At 37.8% G+C, this 22,128-nt stretch overlaps 2 protein-coding genes across 2 annotated transcripts; both read right to left on the bottom strand.

Annotated features, from left to right (window-relative positions):
* Positions 1-2,310: 2,310 nt before the first annotated feature.
* LOC147496985 (zinc finger (CCCH-type) family protein / RNA recognition motif (RRM)-containing protein) lies at positions 2,311-9,235 on the bottom strand. Its single transcript, XM_086559785.1, has 5 exons — positions 8,957-9,235; positions 8,255-8,373; positions 6,417-7,321; positions 3,484-4,719; positions 2,311-2,841 (listed from the first exon to the last, which is right to left on the bottom strand). Exons 1-5 carry the CDS (start codon positions 9,010-9,012, stop codon positions 2,509-2,511), a joined length of 2,649 nt encoding a protein of 882 aa, XP_086415911.1. The 5' UTR covers positions 9,013-9,235; the 3' UTR covers positions 2,311-2,508.
* Positions 9,236-20,855: 11,620 nt separating this feature from the next.
* LOC147496984 (uncharacterized) lies at positions 20,856-21,527 on the bottom strand. Its single transcript, XM_086562718.1, has one exon. The coding sequence runs from the start codon at positions 21,525-21,527 to the stop codon at positions 20,856-20,858; it is 672 nt and encodes a 223-aa protein (XP_086418844.1).
* Positions 21,528-22,128: the final 601 nt, after the last annotated feature.

Below are 22,128 nucleotides of genomic sequence, written 5' to 3'. Positions count from 1 at the left end.
ATGAGTTATTTTCACCCAAAAAATTGGTTTTCCGGGTTATTTTAACCCGAAAATTGTCCTTGGCTAGTGATTTTGAAAAAAAAATTGTCCTAGAGAGTGATTTTGGCCCGAAATTGATCCGCTTGACTATTTTCTTGAGCTTTCAATGAGGTGATAAAATTGCAGCATACGTTGAACATAGATCACGATACACATGTGGTACGCAAAAAAATAAAAAAACATAGCGTACAGATGATCACTACCCAAAATACTGCGAATCTTAATTATCCAATTGAAAATAAGTTGACACGGACGCTGGTGGAATATTCATGACACCGTTATTAGAAACTTATCAATCTTTATAAAACCCCTCTTTCCACTAGTTAATTTGGTTAAATCTTTTTCTCTTCATTTTTTTATCGGTAAAATATGTTATATACATACATATATAATCATAACTAGAAAGTAGGCCCGTGCATACGCACCGGTTCTTTTGAAAACATGTTCAATAATCATAACTATATACATATAGAAATTTTCTAACAAATCGTGATTTCCGTTTTAGTCGCTAACCTGTTGTAATTTCATAACAAATCGTTTTAATTAAGTTTTAAAAACCCGTTTTAATTTTCTAACAAATTGTTTTAATTAAGTTTTATAAACCCATTTTTTAACCCCGTTTTAATAGTTGACTTAATTTAGAAATATGATTTTCGTTTTAATTAGATATGTTATATTTTTCCTTTTCAATAGGAAAAAAAATCCCGTTTTAATTAGAAGTGTTAGAATTTCTTTTTTCTAATAGAAAAGGAATTTTTGTTTTAATAGGAAATTGATTCCCGTTTTAATTAGAAGTGTCTAATAAATAGGAAAGAAATTCCCGTTTTAATAGGAGATGATGATATGGAATTTTAATAGAGCTCGAAAAATATCTTTTGTGGGAGCTTTAATATTAAGACTAGCTTGTAGGCTCGTGCATACGCACCGACTCTTTTGAAAATATTTAGATTTTTAAAAAAAAATTGGGATTACCGTTTTAGTCGCTAACCCGTTTTAATTTTCTAACAAATTGTTTTAAATGAAGTTTTAATTAAATTTTAAAAACCCATTTTTTCAATTGGGAGAGAAATCTTGTTTTAATAGGAGAATAATTCTCGTTTTAATTAGATATGCTATATTTTCTCTTTTCAATAGGAATGGACTTCCCATTTTAATAGAAAAATGATTCCCGCTTTAATTAGAAGTGTTAAAATTATAATAATAAAAAAAAATTCTTATTTTTCAAATAGGAGAGAAATTTTCGTTTTAATAGGAGATGACGTGAAATTTTAATAAAGCTCAAAAATACTCCTTGTGGAGTTTTAATATTAAGATATAGAAGTCAAACTTCATAAGATGAGATATCCCACTAAGATACAACAAACAGAGGCAAATACAAAACCAATATTAGAAAAAGTTACAACTGTGAGAAAACTAAAAGAAAATGATGTGGTGATGCATGGCCGAGCAAGGAACCCATCTGGACGTAAATTCCCCCAAAGTCAATCCGGTTAAATCTTGAAATAAGGGATAAGGGATAATAAAGGACGAATAAATGGAACTGTCGAATAAAGGATACAACAGTAATAAATTATTTTTTAAAAATTATTTTTCTTCCCAGTTTTTCAATAAACATTTTTGGTTGTGACTTTTCTTAAAAGCCCCATTGTTTCTCGATATATTTTGGCGACAAAACATCCCAGGAGTTCAGGATACAACATAAAATAAGTTTTGGGACCAAAAAGTGTTTTTGGATGAAAAACTATTTTTTTTAAAATAGAAACTTTATTTTTCAAAAAATATTTTTTCACTAATAAACACTTTTTGGCAATAAATAAATAGGATCCAAACACCCCTAAATTATCCACAGGCTCGAAGATTTATTTTGATGTAGGGCAGAGATGCATATAGAATACGGCTAACATAAAACGGATTATCGTAGTAAGTAGGAAAAATATTCTCAACAAATATATCCGCCGGAATCTTTTCCCCATTCTATGTCATACTTTTGATTGTATTAAGTATCAAGTATAAAGTAAACAAATAATTTTCTGTGTAGCACATTCAACAACATACACCCTACAAGAACCCCGGAGTAGGTATTAGTGCTTAATTTCATAGATAGAGAATTAAAGATCTACATATGCAGCAAGTGACCAACTACAACTATTGGCAGTATCTAAAGAAAAACGGAAAAAGAAAATTCACATCTTACACCACATGCTGCCAGCTAAGCATATTCAGAGTAAACGTTATAAGCTCATTAATGCATTTAACTACAGGTTACAAAAATGACGCCTAAACATAGAGATTGATAATTTAATACATACGCATACATTTTATTTTGATATTCATTATGCCCTACGCACAGTATGCATTCAGTACAAAGTATAGTCAAGTTGAATAATTCTGTTCACACAAAAAGAAATGATAAAATACAGTCATTAGGGAAAGGAAAGGCTTACAACTTACATTTGTAAAGTCAGCTGGTCAAGGAGGAAGAATTCTAAATGTAGTAGGACGATTATCCAACTTAAATCTACTTACCACAGGAACAGTCCCTATTGGCACTGATGGACGAGTGGGGTGCTTCAAACTACTAGGTGACTGTAGTACCAGTGTTGCGCCCGTTTTTGAACTGGGAGACACAATACTCTCTTCAGAAAGTTCTTTTTCAACTGTTTTTACAGAACCTGGCTGACACTCAGCAGTAATAGAATTAATGGGGCTGGGGGTTGCAGTTTTCACAATATCTGTTCCCATTCCAACTTTATGTCTCTTGGCAGCTTGCTCAGTTGTTGGCTCACTCTGAACTGTAAAAGCCTGCCAAAATATAGAAGAAAAACAATAAAGATGACAAATTAAAAGATAAAAGAATGTCTTTTTTGGGACAACCAACAAATAAAATTAAGCATAGTGGTGTTGGTTGATCATTTGGACTGTGTGGTAATGCGTGCCACTCGTAAAAAGTTTCAGTAGTCCTATACATAAGCATTATACCTGGACAATGTTGAAGAAGACCAAGCAGTTCCTAATGGGACATGTTTATAATTACATTTTCATTGTTTAACAATGGAAACTGCGGCAATCATTCATGTCATGTATTACTTCTAGTTCTTTCAGTTTTCAATTAGAGTGTGCTGATGGTTTACGTAGGAGTTCGCCAATGTCAGCCGTTTTATACAAACTCCCCCCAACCCCTCCCAGTCAATAAAAAAAAAGCTGATCACACCAACCAAACAATATGAATCATTGTTTATAAATTGCAAATTCCACCCAGTGTGAGACACTAGAAGATTAAAGAGCCAAAAAGGATGCATTGGAGTCTGTAAAATTCCAGATACTGCATCCTATCCAAAGGCTAGTGCTATCAACGTAGTCAAAAAGAGATATTTCAAAACTAACAAGGTAATACTTATAGGATAAGCAAAGATAAATAAGCAATATAAGGGACTTCTGACTCACTTGCTTCTCAAGCCTATTCAACTGACGGCGGAAGTCGTTACGTTTCTTATCCAGCATTTCCTGTTTTATACGCAACTCTTCCTTTAACAACTCCAAGTTGTCCAGCTTCTTCTGAGAAAGTGTAACCTTCGGAGCATTTGTCACCAACAGAGATGCAACAGCTGTGGACGCAGGAACATCAGACAATGGTGCAGCATTAAACTTTGGAACTGCTGCCAATCGACTTTCTTTTTCCCTATCAACAACTGATGATTGAGGCAAAATGGATGCTGCTACAACCTGAGTTGCTGCAGAGATGGTATTATTAATGCTTAAACCATTGTCAGGAATGCTGTCCCTGTTAGCCCACCACAGCTTGACAAAGCGGTTACCCATCACAGCATCAGGTGCCTTAAGAGCAGACTCTGCCTCGTCTCTTTTAGAGAACTGGACAAAAGCTTTTTCACTGTTCAGTGGTATATAAATGTCGATAATCTCACCAAATTTTTGAAAATGCGAGAGTAAGGCCTCCCTCTTGTTTTCTTTTAGGGGAATACCATTAACAAATAGAGTGCGCAAAGCTTTCTGGGAGGTTCTTCCATTACTATGTGTAGGTTCAGTTCGCAGCCTGTGGTTGCTGGACAAATTCATAGCTTTTGGACCATTCTCTTCAGAAGCAAACTGTTTCTTTTGACGGGTAGCACCAAGAACACTGGACAATACCTTCTCTTGCTTAGTTTCATTTTTGTGGTATCCCATAGAACCTATGTTAGTATCAAAGTTTCCTTTTGCGTTTAACTTACTTCCACCATCCCTAATCCTTCCCCAAACAGATGAACTGGCATTCTGTGAAACAACAGCTGATACAATGCTCCTTCCAGATTGTTCAACATCAAAGCCATCAGATAATATAAAACTGTGACGATCAGATAAATCGCCATTCCATATGGGTTCAGCATCATCAACCTTCGCTGAAGAGAGCCCTGATAGTGCACTCGACCTTTCAGGATGGTCATTATTCCACAGAGGCTGATCAGGATCATACAAGTCGGCTTCACCTGCACCAGCAGAGGCAGAAGACCCTCTGTTTATGCAAAAACCATCGTCACCTATTCCATGCTTGCTATTCTTACTGAGAGAAAACTTGCCGTTCCCTTGGAGGCTTGAGGGACCACCCCCAGTGTGTGCAGAAACTGCTCCAGCTCCTCCTTGATGTGAACTTGGAATTGAAACAGGGAGATTGAATTGCGAGAGACTCTGGCATTTGCAAAACCAACAACAAGTTATTGAGAGCTTTAACAAACTCGAACATACGCTATTGTTCAATTCCTGTATGTTTGGGTACACCACAGCATGGCCAAACAGTAAACCAATTGGAGTAGCCACACATAAACACTTATAAGTCACCAAAACAGTGTCTTTAGACAATAAGCTGCTTCTAGGAAGTATGTGAACTTATATTTACATAAAAAAATAACGAAAAATAAGTTCATTCAAGTAACTGAAAGGCTGAAATGGAATATGAAGACTGTATGAGTTCTCAATGTAACCAACCAACCAAGTTATTAACCGGATGGATCATAATCCATGAACACGTATTTTAATAACCACGAGTGATAAATCCCATTCCGCCTCGTGATAGATTCCTTCAAACTCAGGGAGGAAGGGCAACAGTCAGATTATGGCACCAAACCATTGCAGCAGCTAGTTGGGATTTGCACATCATAAGGACATTTACAAAGTATTATTTGGAACCACCATATGTGCCAATGTGGCATTGAATTTTTATACATTTAATTAATAAAGCACCAGATAACAGCCAATCAAAAAATTTAGATGAGGCGCAAGCTTTCTACGCAATCCAAAAAAAAATAATACAATATAAAATAAAATAAAATATATGGAAAATATATGTATATATATATATATATATATATATATATATATATAGTCCTTCTCTAAAAAGTAGCTACTTAAGTTAACTTAAAATAAGTACATAAATAAAACTTCACCTAGAAAATGAATTCAACCCTAATATTTTGTGGTTATGAAGCATTCATTATAAAGATTATCTCCACAAAATTTCAATGCATTTGGAAACCTCTAATATAGATAAAATTTGTTATCTTTAAAAAGAAATATAATGGTCCAGAAATGTCGAGTTTTTGCAATCATTTTTTGTCAATATTAAATGTTTCCAAATGAGCTGAAATTTTGTAGAGATGATCTTAATGTTGAATATATCATATCCACAAAAAATTAGGGTTGAATTCATTTTCTAAGTGAAGTTTTACTTACATACTTATTTTAAGTTAACTTAAGTAGCTACTTTTTTGAGAATTATTGTATATGTATATATGGATTAATGTCTGATACTATTCATGTATGCCTCTGATCAGGAATCGAACGGAAGAAACTAGAAAGCCACTAGCGAAGCAGTTCAAAATGCAGGAGTCTAAATTCAAAATCCAACTGATGAGAGGAGTTCTCAGGACTGGTTGGTTACATGTAAAGGTTAACTGATTCAATCAGCTATAAGCATAGTAGATTCCCTAGATAAGAACCATCAACCCCAACTACTTTCCATCGGCTTACATGCACAGAGACTCAGAGACACCATGCTGAGTCTTCTTTTCAAACTGTCAAACTTTCTATGCAACTTCTATTAACGCAGTGTCCATATCGAGAATAATGTTCGTGAAACAATAAAAGAATTATTTATTCTTCTTTTGTCGGTAAAGTAGAGATATATTATTCAGCCCAAAGGGCAAAAAGTTGTGCGACGAAATATCTTACTACGAGACAGAAACAAAAGGGTCGAGAGAAAAATAATGCAAGAAAGAAGAAACCAATGAAAACAACAAAACACGCAACACTACACATTGCTTATCAAAGAGTCACATCTACACACAACCATGAAAAGAACTTATAAAAAAATACATAATACAACAAACCTGGACATCTTCAACAACAATTCGATTTACTCCATGCTCCATTGGACACATATCTCCTCTCAGGCAAAATCCACGCTCCTCAAAATCTCTACAGCGTTGGTGGGGGATGCAAATACCAACTGAATGGTTCATCTGCGATCCAAGTGGATGGAGGGAATCTAGAACCCCATTAGGCATTCCTGGAATCATCCCAAAAGGGTGTAACCCCCTTCCAGTAAAAAGGCTAGAAGGTGGAGGACACAGTAGAGGCATTTGTGATGCAAAATCAAGTGTTTCAGCGGAACTAAACTTCAAATCATGTTGGTTCCAGGGGCCAGAAGCCCTTCCTCTTCCTCTGCCTGTAGGGAGACGACCCAATGCTGTGGAAACATCAAAATGAGTAACAGGATCACCGTGAAATGCTTGATTTAACCCAGCCCTCAGACCTAAATCAAATCCGGTCCGCACAAATGGGCCCAAACCAGCACGCTTCTTACCAACCCTAGCAGAAAGGTCTCGCCCCAAAGAAGTAGGATTACCCTCTCTCTGAATTTCACTTGTCTGTGGATCATTCCTAAAGAACCCCTGCCCATTTTCAGAAGGTTTGTTCCGCTTCCTGTTTGTCTGCCTAAAAGGTTGTCCTGGTGCATCTTTGTCAAAAGACTGGGACCGTGTCTCCCGCCTCCTATGCTTATGATTGCGATCATCATCGTCATCATCACTGACTTCCTTCTCATCTGGATCACTCCCACCAACAGGAGAAAGCGCCCCCTGATTCAAAGCTGAACTTTTTGGTTCAATTTGATCCTCTGTAATGAGAGATGAAGATGGTTCAACTTTCCCAGTAGAATCTAAAGTCTTGGCAGGTGCCACAACAGTACCATCCTCCAAAGCCTGGAACAACTTTTTGATGAAGGACTTTGTACCTGCAAAAAATAAAATGGTTTGAAGCAGCACTGAGAATATATATATACAGAAACTAATTAACAGCCAACAGTAATAACTTTCCAAAAACTATTTTTCCAACACAACCAATATAAGAATTGCAAAAGGAAAAATGAAACCCAGACTGTTAGCCCTTAAGCACAGAAACTCCAACTCCTCAAAGCTTAAAAGAAAAAGAAGCAAAATGATGTGGTGTGTTTGAGTGGAGTAAACTATCTCTAGCAAATTTTCTGCAGAAAAGTGCATTTGGTGATAGTTTTCCCTGTGTACAATATAACAATTATAAACCATTTTCCCATCAATCAAACACAAAATGTCTATAAACTTTCATGTCCTAGCATTTCCAGTAAAGCAAATTAGTACTTCCCATAGTCATCTCTACACTATATGAAAGCCGGACTTCCCGGAACACACACACACACACACCTAACTATCGAATAGGCATTTTTTGATTTCCCAATTTGTACAATTTAGAAGCTCCTCCAACACATCACTGAAATTAGAATGAGCTCCCTCTTTTTTTAATAATTTAGAAGAACCTCCCTCAGGTCACTAAAATTATATAATTATCCCTCATTTTTACAAAATTTAGAACCTCCCTTATGTCACTGAAATTATATAATTAGCCTCCCTAACATTTTTATATCACTTCTTGAATAAGAATCCAAAAAAACCAGGCTACCTATCGATCTCAAGGGACGGGTTTTAAGATTTAGAAAAACCGCTATGTAGCACGGTTTGTATACTTGTAAGTCATGACAAGATAAACAAGAATTGAAATTTACCTTTTGAAACTAGTGTCTTCTGGATATATGAGATGCTTGGTACTTATGACCAAAAGAAACTAATTCGGAGTAGTAAATAAGAAAGAATAACAAATACGAAAACTTGTCATCTAGGAAGACAACAGTTACCTTGACCCAGAAACTCAACTAATTTCTCTGAACACAGATTCTGTAACTCTTTAACTGGTTTGTCCTTCTTTAACAAGGCTGCCACATATTCTGCAAGAATCACGGGGTCAGCCTCTGTCCTGCAAAATGTTAAAAACTTTCATCACACTAATACTGATACATATAAGTCCACTAACAATCACTGCGGCAAAGGCAGTCTGTAGTCTGTACTAACCTAGTACAAGTAATGAACAAGAAACCTTCTCCATAACAATGTATTACAATAAAACCAAATAATGACGAGTCAAAACCATTATTCCCATCACACTCCGAATTTCTTAGGCAAAAACACCTAAACAGTTTCCATGGGAACACTAAAATCACCCTGTGTTGATTCACTGTTTTCTAATAGCTCACCATCTTCGTACAACTTCATTATGTAAGTAGTGCAACTATCAATTAACAACAGGCACCCTGGCAACTGAGCTCTCAAAAGAAAAACTTAAAAGAAAAAAGGATTGTGATAAAGATGCAACCCACAATACTCACTATCTATGACCGGCTTATCAGTTTATAATTTTGTTTTGATCAATACAATCTGTGTTCATTCCTCGTCCTAATATAAATCCATTACTACAAAGTACCTAAGTTCTGGTACCCCATTTCCATCAATGAAGTTAAAATAAGATTCAACACGTAAGCAATAAAAAGGAGAAGACTTACAAAGGTTGGAGATTCTCGACGAGGTATTTAGTAAGAGATGCCTCGTCAAATTTCATTTTTTTTTCTCAATCAAGGGGTAGAATTGTAATTAACAATCATCGACGGCTCTTCTTTTTCGGGCTGTTGTTTGTGTCAGATTGGGTTCGGCTTTGTTTGTTCCTCTCTCTCTCTCGTGGGCTCGGCTGGGAAGGAAGGTACTAGGTAGAGAAAGAGAAAGAGAAAGAGAAAGAGAGACGGAGAACCAAAACTGGATTCTTTTACTTATTGTTTTCTTGTATAAAAGAAAAATGAGAAAAATAATGTTTTATATAGTGGAAAAAATATGTAGGGAATACCAAACATCTTCTATTCTCCTATTGTCTGTCTCTACAGGCCACACTTGGTATTGTTGCGTTCTTAATAAAATACAATCACATTTTATGTATTAATTCTGCTTACAACAGAGTCCGGATCTAATGGGGACCAAAATAGGGGTGAACGGGAGTGAGATAACTTAACCTATTTTGGTGATCCAGTGCTCCATTTTTTTACCGCCTTTAGCAAATTTTAGTTGGTGAACAGAACTTATCCTATCAACATCTTGATTTCCTTCCATTTCAGGCAAAAACTCCATTGTCATCAGTGTTGAGCTTGTCAAGGAAATCAAGCTCTTCTCCCTTAGATTACGTTTCTTTTGGTCTTTCCCGGTGAAATCCTACACTGCCTGAAGAGTGTGAGTTCGGGAAAGACTAATTCATTATCATCCGTGCAGTAGTGGTAAAATCCTACACTGAGCTACAGTGCGAGTTCACTCAAGACAACCAACAATCTTGGTTTCCTTCAACGTTTCAAAACAAGCCACAGGAAGTAGACGAAGAAAGGTCTGTGAGAAATGGCTAATCATCCAGGAACCCCAACCATTTCTCGAGGTGAGGCACCTTTGAGCTGGAGCTCCCTGTTTGCAAACCAAGGTAATAATGCTATGGAGGATACTTTAGAATGGTTAGAGACCTCTGAAGAAGATGGAGTTGTTGAAGTTCCAAACTCAATAATGCAAGAGGGTTGTAATATTTGGTATGATTATGTGGTGGGGTTTTTCATTGATAAAAGACTACCTTTTCCTCTAGTGAAAAGAATTTTGGAGAAAACCTGGAAAACAACAGCATCATATGAGATCTCAACAGATGATGACCTCTTTTATTTCAAGTTCTCAAATGATGAGGATAGGAAGAGAGTGCTTGAAGGGGGACCAGTCTTTGTGGCGGGCAGAATTTTCATGATCAGACAATGGTCTGAGGAATTGGAATATCAAAGAAGCCTCATTAATACTATCCCTATATGGGTTAAATTCTCTAGTTGCCTAAGCAAGCTGTGGACCTTATTAGTATGATAGCGAGCAGAATTGGGAAACCTTTGAGCCGGGATGCAAAGAACTAAGAATAGGCAAAGACTCAACTTTCTATCGCGTTGAGGTAAATGTACACCGCAAGTACCCAAAATCTTTACGATTTAAAATTTTGGGTGAAGATAGAATTGCTCTTGTAGGAGTTGAGTATCCTTGGACCCCTCCCACGTGCCGCGATATGCAAGAGATTTGGGCATAACACCAACAAATGCCCAAATAGAGTAAGCTCTAGCGTGGGTTCCAAAACACAACCACCCAAACAAATTTGTGGACAGAACTAGTTGTATGAGAAATGAGGATGGAGCAAGAATATACTACAAGAGAAGGAAAATATTGTGGAGCAATCGGTGGATGCACCGGAGGGGGAAAACAATAATGGGGTCATAAACTTGGAATACTACCACGAGTAATGTAGTGGTGCACAACCCATTCTCGGTGTTGGATGAGGCGGACAATCAAGAAACCGAAAACAACCTCTCGATAATGTTCCAAAGCGGAGATATAAAGGGAGGAGCAGGACATTCATATAATGAGTACAAATCTTGAACCGGTTCCCTATGTAGAACCAAATTGCAAAATTTGATGCTCTTGACAACCCATCTAACAAGTGAATTCGCTTTGTCGAGGAATGTGCGGTTTACAAAGACATGGAACCCCGGTTCAATGAAGAACTCAACAATGCTCCTAAGCAAGTGTTCAATGATCACATTCTTGAAAAAAGCATACGAACCACCCAAGAGCTATAGCATCACCCATTACTAGAAACCAACGAAACAACAAGCGGATAAGGCCGCATTAATCGGGACAAAAGGGTAAGCGAGTGAGCGAAAGAAATCCTTCAAAGTTCAACAAGGGAAGGGGAGAGGGAAATCAAAAGGCCACGGAAGGAAGTAACCTCTCTCTTACAAAGGGGTTGAGGGGAAATAAGTAGGGTTTTTTTTTTCTTTAACAATGTCGAAGTTAGGAATATGGAATGTTAGAGGCATCAATGATATAGCAAAAAGCAAGGGAAATTAATAAAGTTAGGCTTGAGAATAAGTTGGGTATGATGGGGTTCTTGGAGACAAAAGTCGAGTGACAAATACGACGATTAGAGATACTTGCCCTTTTGGTCTTCTCTCGAACAACTATAATAAGGATCTGGCTTTGGAAGGATTTGGTTTTGCTGGGATCCAGGATTCATACAAGTGACTCCTATTAAAGAATCATCCCAGATGATCCATTGTGAGGTTACAATCCTCCCTACGAACCATAGTTTTCTTTTGACTGTGGTATATGGCAGTAATTCTCCCAGGGAAAGGCAGACTCTGTGGTATGATTTGATCTCTCTGAGTAACAGTATTAATACTCCATGGAGTGTGAGTGGAGATTTCAATAGCATCCTATTTTCACATGAAAGAATTGGAAGTGAACCAGCGCATCCTAGAGAACTGAGGGACTTCTCTGACTGTGCAAACTCCATTGGGCTAGTGGACTTGACTTTTACAGGGAGCTTTTTCACATGGACAAATAATTCGGAGGGAACAGGAAGGAAATGCTCAAAAATCGATAGATGCTTAGTAAATGTGCATTGGGGATCACTGTTTCCCGCATCTGAAGCTGAGTTCTTGCCTCAAGGAGTGTCAGACCACACCCCCATGATAGTGACGTGGTACACTCCAGTGCGGTATGGTCATCCTTTTAGATTCTCGCAATGCTTGGGTTCTACATCCAACTTTTACGATACGAAAGCATTTTGGGATATTTTGATAGCGGGCAACCCTCTTTACATCTTAGCCGAAGATGAAGAACTTAAAAGGGGCGTTGAAGAGTTGGTCTAAGCGAGAACTTTTCGATATTGGCGAGAACGAGAGGCGGCAAGAATCAAACTCTTTGCAATACAAAAAGAATTGAATGCAAATCAAGGGATTCTAATCTGTTTTACGCAAGAAAAACTAGCCGAAAAGGATTATTCAGATCTGTTGAGAATGGAGTATGAGGACATAAAGCAAAGAGCAAGTTGCCAATGGGCTTTACAAGCGGATTCATAAAGGAAAGAAGAATGAAGAATAAGATATGGTCCATTAATGATAGCAATGGTGATAAAATCACCTGGTGCGTAGTGGTAGAGTTCATCGTTACCCACTACAAAGAAAAGCAGTGGGACAAATGGACCGATGTAAACATAGACATCTTTGAGGAAGTGCAAGCCGGAGGAACTATCGAAAACAGCCCAATGCAACTCTTCCGGATGATGATGTAACCACGAAGAAATTAAAGAAGCCTTGTTAAGCCATGGATAACTTGAAAGCCCCCGACCAGATGGGTTTAACCCATTCTTCTTTAAGTCATGCTGGTCGATAGTTGGGGCTGATTTTGTAAAGGCGATAAGCCATGTGTTCTCCACAAACACTTTACCACCCGGATTCAACTCCACCTTTATCTGCTTAATCCCCAAAATCCAAAATCCGACAAAGATTTCAGATTTCCATCTATCGCCTTGTGTAACACCACTTACAAGTGTGTTGCTAAGATCATCTCGAATAGATTACAGCCTATCATGCCATCACTGGTGGACATAAACCAATCTGCTTTCATTAAAGGAAGGTCTATTCAAGATAATCTACTCTTGTCCCATGAACTTCTCAGGTGCTACAATAGGAAGTATATCTCCCCTAGGTGTACCCTAAAGGTGGATATAAGTAAAGCTTATGATACCATCAGTTGGTTGGCAGTGGAAGCTATCTTTGAGCAAACCGGAAGTTTCCCCAAGATGCAATGAGATGGATTAAGCTATGTTACTCAACTACTCTATTCTCTATTCTGATAAATGGTAAGCCCGAGAGTTACTTTCATGCTCAAAGGGCCTCGAGCAAGGGGACCCCTATCACCATACTTGTTTGTCCTGGTCATGGAAGCCTTGAGTTGTCTGTTCAGAAAGGAATTGAATAACAACACCATCAAAGCTCACCCAAAGTGCAAGAAATCTAAAGTTATCAATCTATGTTTTGCTGATGACCTTATGCTCTTCTTCAAAGGTGAAATGCAATCAGCCATAGAGATCATGAAGGTCCTAGACAAATTCTCTGAAGGTACTGGGCTGAAGATCAATACTCAAAAGTCTACCCTCATTACAGGAGGACTGAGTGAAGATGAAAGTATTCTTATAGCAGATACATTAGCAGTTCAACTGGCTATTCTTCCTATAACCTATTTGGGACTGCCACTTACGTCCACAAGACTTGGGATTAGAGATTGTCAACCTCTAATAGAAAAAATTACTGCAAGGATCCAGAATTGGAAAAATAGATGCTTGTCACATGCGGGAACTCTACTGACTCATCCATTCAAATCTTCTTTTCATGTATATTGGGCTAGAACTTTTGTGCTTCCACTCACTGTGTTGGAACAAGTGACAAAAATATGTAACAAATTCCTCTGGAATGGGTCAAACATGGGAGATAAAATGCATCATGCTAGTAGGGGTCGCACTGCACTCCTCAAGCAAGAGGGAGGTCTGGGAATCTTGAATCTAAAGCTATGGAACCAAGCATCATACTGTGGCCTAGTGTACAAGATTGTTGCAAGAGAAAACAGCCTGTGGGTAAAGTGGGTTTGGATTCATCACATCAAGGACAAGTTTTTCTGGGTTATGGTTACTCCAAAAGACTGCTCGTGGGTGTGGCGAAATTTGTTGGACGCAAGGAAAACAGCAAGGAGGTTTATTCGATACACTATTGCTACAGGGGATGACACCTTTTTATGGTATGACCTGTGGTGTGGTGAGATTCCTCTAATAGAAGACAGTTTTGCGAAAGCTAATCTCCAAATACCCCTCACCGCAAAGGTTAGTGCCTTGATCACTAATGGCGAATGGAACCACATGGTACATGATCTACCTATATCTCCACTGAAAAGTGCTATCCTTCAAACTGAGATCAACTGTTACTTATCAAAAGATGATGTGGTTTGGACACCCACCCACTTCGGCGATTTACGCCCAAGGCGACTTATGATGCCCTCGAGTTCCACGAAAAGGGTAAGATGGTATAGTCGGTTTGGGGAAGTATGTGCTACCCAAACACTCTTTCACAACATGGCAATTCTTGTCCAACAATATACCAACGCAAGATAGGCGGGTCCGGAAAGAAGGTGCTTCAACAATCCTCCTGAAATACTCACCGCATTTGTTCTTTGAATGCTCGTGCAGTCAAGCAATATGGAAAAAGCGTGAAGCGGGTTTTGGGCCTACACACAAGATCATCGGATTCGAATAGTGAGTGGTTGGAACTCATGAGGATGTGTCGAAACAAAACGCGTTGACAAAGAGATCACCAAAGTTTTCCTTTGTGCATCGATGAGTTATATATGGCGGGAAAGGAACAATCGAAGATTTAAAAACACCACACAACCTTGGGAAAATGTGAAGAACAGATTGATCAATGATGTAAAAGTTACATTATGAGGGGCAAATCATTCAAGATAGAGTCTTGGTGGACGGACTTGGGTTGGAAGTCAATTACAAAAGGAAGGAGAGAATTCAATTGCATTTGGGCAAAACCTGAAAGAGGAGTCTTTAAACCCAATACGAGATGGAGCAGCGGTTTGAGAGATAAGATGGGGAACCTGGAGGAGTGGTTCGAGATGCATATGGAGAAGTGATTTTTGGATACTTAGGTTCTCGGAGGTTTGAAATCAGTCCTTTTCGAACCGACGGGCGATATTACAAGGTTTAGAAGGATGCCGTGATGCTTTCGACTTGCGGGTCATAGTAGCCGGACTCTCTCGAGTGCTATCACGGATCCTACAAGGAAAAGAGAGAGCTCCTTGGTATGCTTTGTAGGAACGCGTGGCCAAATCTATCCTTCATCTAACTACTAGTTTTACTAGTGTCGTCTTCTCTCATGTGTTCCGGGAAACTAATAGAGTAGCAGACCATCTAGCAGGGTTGGAATCTTGTAATGGATGTTTTTATTTTGTACCTCCTTTGAGTTCAACACTATCATGTTATGTTGAGGAGGACAGAAGTGGAAAAGTATATTGTCGATCTTAATACAGGTTAGGGTCAGCCAAAACCCAAAAAACTTTATTCAAAAAAAAAAATTCTGCTTACAACGTACAAATGTGAACGATTGTAAACGATTACTGCCTCACCCAAAACAGAATTAACCTTGAGCATACAAAGGTGCCCGTGATGCCAATTAATTGGATAACTTCATCTTTGACATTGAACAATACTTCCGGGGGTAGTCAAGCCCGAAATTGAGCAAGACAAGATCACGATGCAGTTTCTCAACATCTTAGTGATAGCCCAAAGGAACAGAGTGCCTATTTGAACAAAGGACTCATGTATGTAGACATGGTTATTCAAGGGACTACTACTAAAGTCATGATTGAAATTTGAAACTGGTGTTTCACACAACTTTATTGCCGAGCCAGAGGCAAGATGCATTGGTCTTAAACTGCAACTCAAAGAAGCAAGTCAGATGAAGACTGGCAATGCCTAAGCTATGCCAATTCACGGTACATCCAAGTCCCTGCCCAATTCATATTGGTCATTGGGAAGGCACAATTGCCTATGGATGATTTCTTAGGATGAAATTCAATTCCCAAAATCATGGACAGTAATGAATGTTGTTCAACCACAACCAATCATTAATAATGACTTAGAACAAATAATTTTGACTTCTGATGGAGAAGTCACAATAAACTTTAAAAAACCCATTATAGGTAGGCTGGTCATCGAGTCGAGTTGTTCGTGAGTAACTCGAGCTCGGCTCGTCGAAGGCTCAACTCAAACTCGCTCATTCAATAATATGAGTCGAATTTGAGCACATTTTAAAACTCGAGCTCGAACTTGAGACGCTCGCAAGCTACTCACAGTTCGTACTTTATATAGTTATGTTAACAATTATTTGGGATAATTATTTATGTTAGTGTGTTGGATTATAATTACTCAACACATATTAATTGTATTTATAATGTGCACACCTTGCAATAGTTGTTTGATAGTGGTTATTATGGTATTAGTGAATTGTAGTTGCATTTTAATATTTTATTTAGATGAATTTAGCAAGTTAGTTTGGTCTTGAGGTAAAATTTAGAGTCTATTTATGCTCAATTATCTCTAGTTTATAGTTGAAGTCGAGCCTATACATAATACAAGTCAAATCAAACTCTAGAGTTTATGATCAAATTCAAATTTGTAGTCTAGAAGAATAGGAATATAAACTCATTAAGCTACTTGAATACTCGATGAGTCGAGTTTGAGCACGAAATAAAACTCGAACAAAATTTGAGCTCAACTCGTGCTCGACTCGAGAGATACACGAGCCGAGCTTGAGCACCCTAGTACTTGAACTCGACACGAGTAGCTCGATAACCAGCCCTAATTATAGGAAGAAGTTTGTCTTTGAGAACTCCTTATCAGGTTTCTCTTCTTCAATCTTAATGACATTCAGTCTCTAGAACTGTGCTGTATATTAGTCAAGATGTAATACGTACAGATCAAACAATAGATGAAATAAGGATCTCTTAACACTAGATACCACGTGGTATATATAAATAGAAATCTAGGGAGTCCCCTACAAGCTACAACTTCATAAATGAATTTTAAGTTATAATGAATTTTACACCAGATAGAAAAGTTATAAATGCTGAATTTTAGCATTCAAAATACACAAAATTTCATAATTGGTACTTTGAATATTATAATAAATACTTATTAAAAGATTTTAAAAGTCATTGTTAGTTATGATTATTGTTTTGACCAAATATGATCAAAATACTAAGTAGTGACGAATGAGATGAATAACGTAGAAAAGTAGTGAGAAAAGTTATGGTGATTGAGAAAATAATGAGATTGTACCTTTCGGTTGCCTATGTACCCAAATTATCGATGAGATCAAGTCTGAAGAACGTAGTTCTTTATGAAAAATAATTTAGTATTTATATATGTAGAAACACAAGTAATTGTAATTGAACATGACTCTTAATTAATGATAATAAATGAATCTGGACATAAATTAATGTACGTAAGTAGCAAGCCATGTGGCTAGGGTTTAGCCCTAGACACATGAGTTAATGGGTATGTACATTGATTCATGATATTGCAAATTGGGTTTTAGTTCTGTCGATTAAACGAATAAAGTGGAGACCCCTACCAATGGACGTTTGCCACGTAGGTAGGGGTCGAAACACCGCCCCCTCTTTGGCATGTGAACGAAGTCCATATGGCTAAGAAAATAAAAATGTAAAGAAAAATCGTAAGAAAAAAGAACGAACACAATGATTTGCAAAGCAATAGATAAACAGAATGATTTGTAAAGCGGTGGACAAACAATGGTGTGAAATGAAAAATTAGCGTGGTGTTGGGATGAAAGTAATGACATAAAAAATGAATGTAAAGAACTAAAGATGAAAAAACGTTCAAACTTAGACTGACGAAGCTAAACGTGGTAACTTTGTCAGATTGTATCGTAGCGATAGTAACGAATTAAGCGAGCGTAAAAGTGTTCAAACTTAGACTGGAGAAGCTAAACATGGTAACTTCGTCAGATTTTGTCATAGTGATAGTAACGAACTAAGCAAGCGTAAAAGCGTTCAAATTTAGACTGACGAAATTAAACGTGGTAACTTCGTCAGATTGTGTCGTAGCAATAGTAATAAACTAAACGAGTGTAAAATCATTCAAACTTAGATTGACGAAGCTAAACGTGGTAACTTTGTCAGATTTTGTCGTAGCGATAATAAGGTTCGCTAGAACCATAATAATATCATTGGAACTGAATTAGTGAAAGAACTACTTCTTTATTGATTACCGAGTCTTGAAAATTGCAAAGATAAGAACTGTAAAACCCCATTTTTATTTATCTAATTAATTGTGGTATTATTATTTATTGATATAATTTTTTGAAAATTTCAAAAATATAGAAAATATAAATTTTGGTTTAGCAAAATTAGGAGAGAAACGTGGGATAGTTATCAAGGATAACTCACATAACTAACTTTTTCTTTCTCTCCCACGTTTTCAAAACAAAAGAAACCCCCTATTGAAAAAGAAGATGAAAATAAAAGAGAAGAAGAAAAAAGAAAGGGGAATACAAAGTATTGGGCTCACCGCACTATTGATATTCATAGCTGTTTACATCTTGTAGATTTAATAAGGTGAGTTATATTTCTTTATTTCTTTTTGTTTCCATAAAAATAGGATATGTTGTTTGTTATGTGTGATCATATGGATTGTATATTGGGAGTATAATGCCATTAATTAAATGTATAGAGTTTTGTGAAGAAGATGAACAGTAAACATCATTCCAGAAAACTTGTCTGCGCAGTCTTTTAATTCTGTTCAGATGGAGATCTTCTCTTACTCGGATGTCTCTTAACTTTAATCCTTAGTTACCTGATACATTGAACTTTGACATATACACAGTTTAGACAGATCCAACGGTGGAGTTTTTGTCGAGGCACGCATAAGCGTGACTGGCCATAGTATATACTACGCTAGAAAACTGCACTGCGCAGGCATAAGTTTAGGCATAGATGAAGGATTACCATATATTGGATCTTCCTCAAATTTGATCTTCATATTTATAACACACAGTAGTCATACCCATTAATATTGTAGGGCAATCCGACGGTGGGATGTCAGTCGAGGCATTGAAATACGAGACTATTGATTTTGGATAAAGTTGTGAATGAATGGAAAATGGTTAATCTATTGAATGAATTGTTGTTTATGATCATTGTGCATGATTTGCTACTGACTGAAATTAGTATATTTACATAAAAAGTGTAACCTTGGTTTATTTGAATATAAACATGGTAATTGATTGAGCTTGTGCAAACTGTCGCTCTTGAGAGTGTGTTATAAGAAATATTGCCTGAAAAGTATTGTTGATCGTGAAAATTTATTTTGTATAACATATATACTATATGGATGTGAAATCATTAAAAAAATGATGACAATGTGGAAAATTATGAAATCATCTTTCTCAAATTGTGGAAAATTATGAAATCATCTTTCTCAAACACTTTAAGTCGAACTTTCTTATTATATTTTCGTTTCATATCAGCCTGATAACGAATTAACTATTGAAGACCAACATCTCTCGTCTCATCTATCAAGGCTTTGGCTTGAGCAAGTGCTTGATCATTCGACTCCAATTCCATGGCAGAAGTTTGTGTGGCTGGAGTCATCAATTCTGTAGGTAAGAACGCTTCCGTACCGTAAGCAAGATTAAACGGAGAAAATCCTGTTGAATGCTTAGGCGTGGTTCGATAAGCCCATATAACCGCATGAAGTTCCTTAACCCAATTGCCTTTGGCCTGTTGAAGTCGCCGCTTGAGCATTGCAAGAATGGATTTGTTAGTAGCTTCAGCTTGTCCATTAGCTTGATGATGGTACGGTGTCGAGAAATTGTGACTAATCTTCAAGTCAGAACAAAATTGTCGAATTTCTTCAGCGTCAAATTGTTTGCCATTGTCGAAAGTCAATGATGTTGGAATACCGAAACAACAAACAAGGTCACGCCGTAAGAACTTTTTAACATCTGAAGCATGGATCTGGGCTAAGGGCACAACTTCAGCCCACTTGGTAAAATAATTAGTTGCGACCGAGTAAGAAATGAACACTGCCAGGAGCTTTCGGAAGTGGACTGACAATGTCAAGACCCCACTTCTCAAATGGCCAAGGGCTCAAGATTGGATGAAGTTCCATCGCTGGAAGTGTTCCTATATTATCATATTTCTGACAAGGAACACACTTCTCAGACAAACGTTTAGCATCCTTTTGCATGTATGGCCGTACCCTTATGTCATCGCTCTATGAGCGAGACTTCACCCCCGGGAGTGGTTCCCACATAGGCCTGAATGAATTTCCGTGAGGATGAGTAAATCTTCCGCTCTGCTGAGACAATGAAGCATAGGGTTAAGACTTGTGCCTTTGCGATAAAGTTGCAAAAGACCGTCCGAAGTCGAGATGATACAATATTTCCAAGCATCGTGTTTGACATGATCACCAACTTTATGATCTTGAGGAAAGATGTGATCAAGTAAATATGTGATATCAGGAAGGCGCCAATCATCCTCGTCACAAGGCGTAAGTGGAAAACTTAGCTTTACATCATGAACTTCCGGAGCATTGTCAATTTCATGATCATCGTCGGTATGGACCGAGACAATATCATTGATAGGATCATTGGGTCATCTGATAGCATAAGTTGTGGATCAAGTGTTTTCTCTGCAACAACAGCTTGATTATCAAGATCACGCTTGCGCTTCCGAGTCAGCATAGGAGATATCAAATTGGCATGACATGATTCGTCAGAAAATGTTTGGACGAAAAAACAACTCTGAGTGATGTACATATCTCGCAAGTCCTTGATGGACAGATCGATACTCAGCTCCTTTTGAAATTCAATGGTAATCTGACGAGGCTCATCCGACTTAACTACCGTGGATAAATCTGCGAGACAATCAGCATGTCGCACATCATGACGCGGACGCTACACAATACTTGATAAATTCAAAATTTCAAGCAATCCGATGAATTAAATCCAAATAAGTCGCCATTCTCTCGTCACGAGCCGCATACGATCCTCTAAACTGGCTAGCGACTAACTTAAAATCTGTGAATAATCTTAACTTAGTCGCCTCAAGGTGAAAAGCAATGCACAAGCCGCAAATGACAGCTTTGTACTTGGCCTCATTATTTGAAGCGTCAAAACCCAAACGCACTGACTTTTCAATTTTGTCTCCATTCGGCTGCAAGATTACACACCCAATATTGGAGCCAGACTTATTATACGAACCATCAGTATAAACAATCCAGCAATCGGCAGATACATCTGATAAGTGTGGCAAGTCATCGCCCCCAAGAGGTAATGGCGTGTTGTCGATGACATTTTCTTCGTCCAGTAATGCGTCAGACATAGGATTATCATCAATAGGAAAATCGACCATTAGCGAAGCCAAAGCTTGTCCTTTCTCAGCTGTGCGAGTTGCAAAAACAATGATATAATCGCTAAGGTAACTTTCCCATTCTGCGAGGTGACTTGATTCCTGGGCATTATAAAAAAACTTTCGCAGTGGATATTCGGTATAAACTTTGACAACTCGTCCCTGGAAATAAGGCTTAAGACGTTGGGCAGCATGAACCAAGGCCAATGTAATTTTCTCCACTCGAGAATACCTTGTTTCAGCCATTGCAAGAGTCTTGCTAACAAATAATATAGGACGACCATCGTCACCGTCGACAAATAAGACGGCGCTTACAACATGATCAGTAGCGGCTAAATACAGACCAATAGGCTGCCCCGTTGCTGGACTGGCGAGAACTGGAGGTTTAACTAAGTACGCTTTCAAGTGACAAAATGCAAGTTCACAGTCCTCTGTCCAAATTGATGCGTCTTTTAATGTTTGGAAAAAATGAAGACATCGATCAGAATACCGAGAGATAAAGCGATTTAGGGTAGCCAAGCATCTTATAAGTCGTTGAATCTCTTTCTTTGACGTCGGAGAAGGTATTTCAAGGATAGATCAAATCTGATCCGGATTTGCTTCAATTCCGCATCTAGTCATCGTGTATCCAAAGAATTTATCAGACGACAAACCGAAAGAACACTTCGCCGGATTCAAACATATGTTGACATTGGAGAGTCTGTCAAAAACAGCTTACAAATCAGTAAGATAATCAGGTGCTTCTATAGACTTTACAACCATGTCATCGATGTATGTTTCGAATGTCTTTCCAAGTAGATCATAAAAAATGGTGTTGACTAGCTTCTGATATGTGGCTCCAGCATTT

This window comes from Coptis chinensis, chromosome 5, assembly GCF_015680905.1.
Source record: "Coptis chinensis isolate HL-2020 chromosome 5, ASM1568090v1, whole genome shotgun sequence".
NCBI lineage: Eukaryota > Viridiplantae > Streptophyta > Magnoliopsida > Ranunculales > Ranunculaceae > Coptis > Coptis chinensis.
The sequence above is the reverse complement of the archived record's forward strand: the minus strand, read 5'-3'. Positions and strand labels throughout refer to the sequence as shown.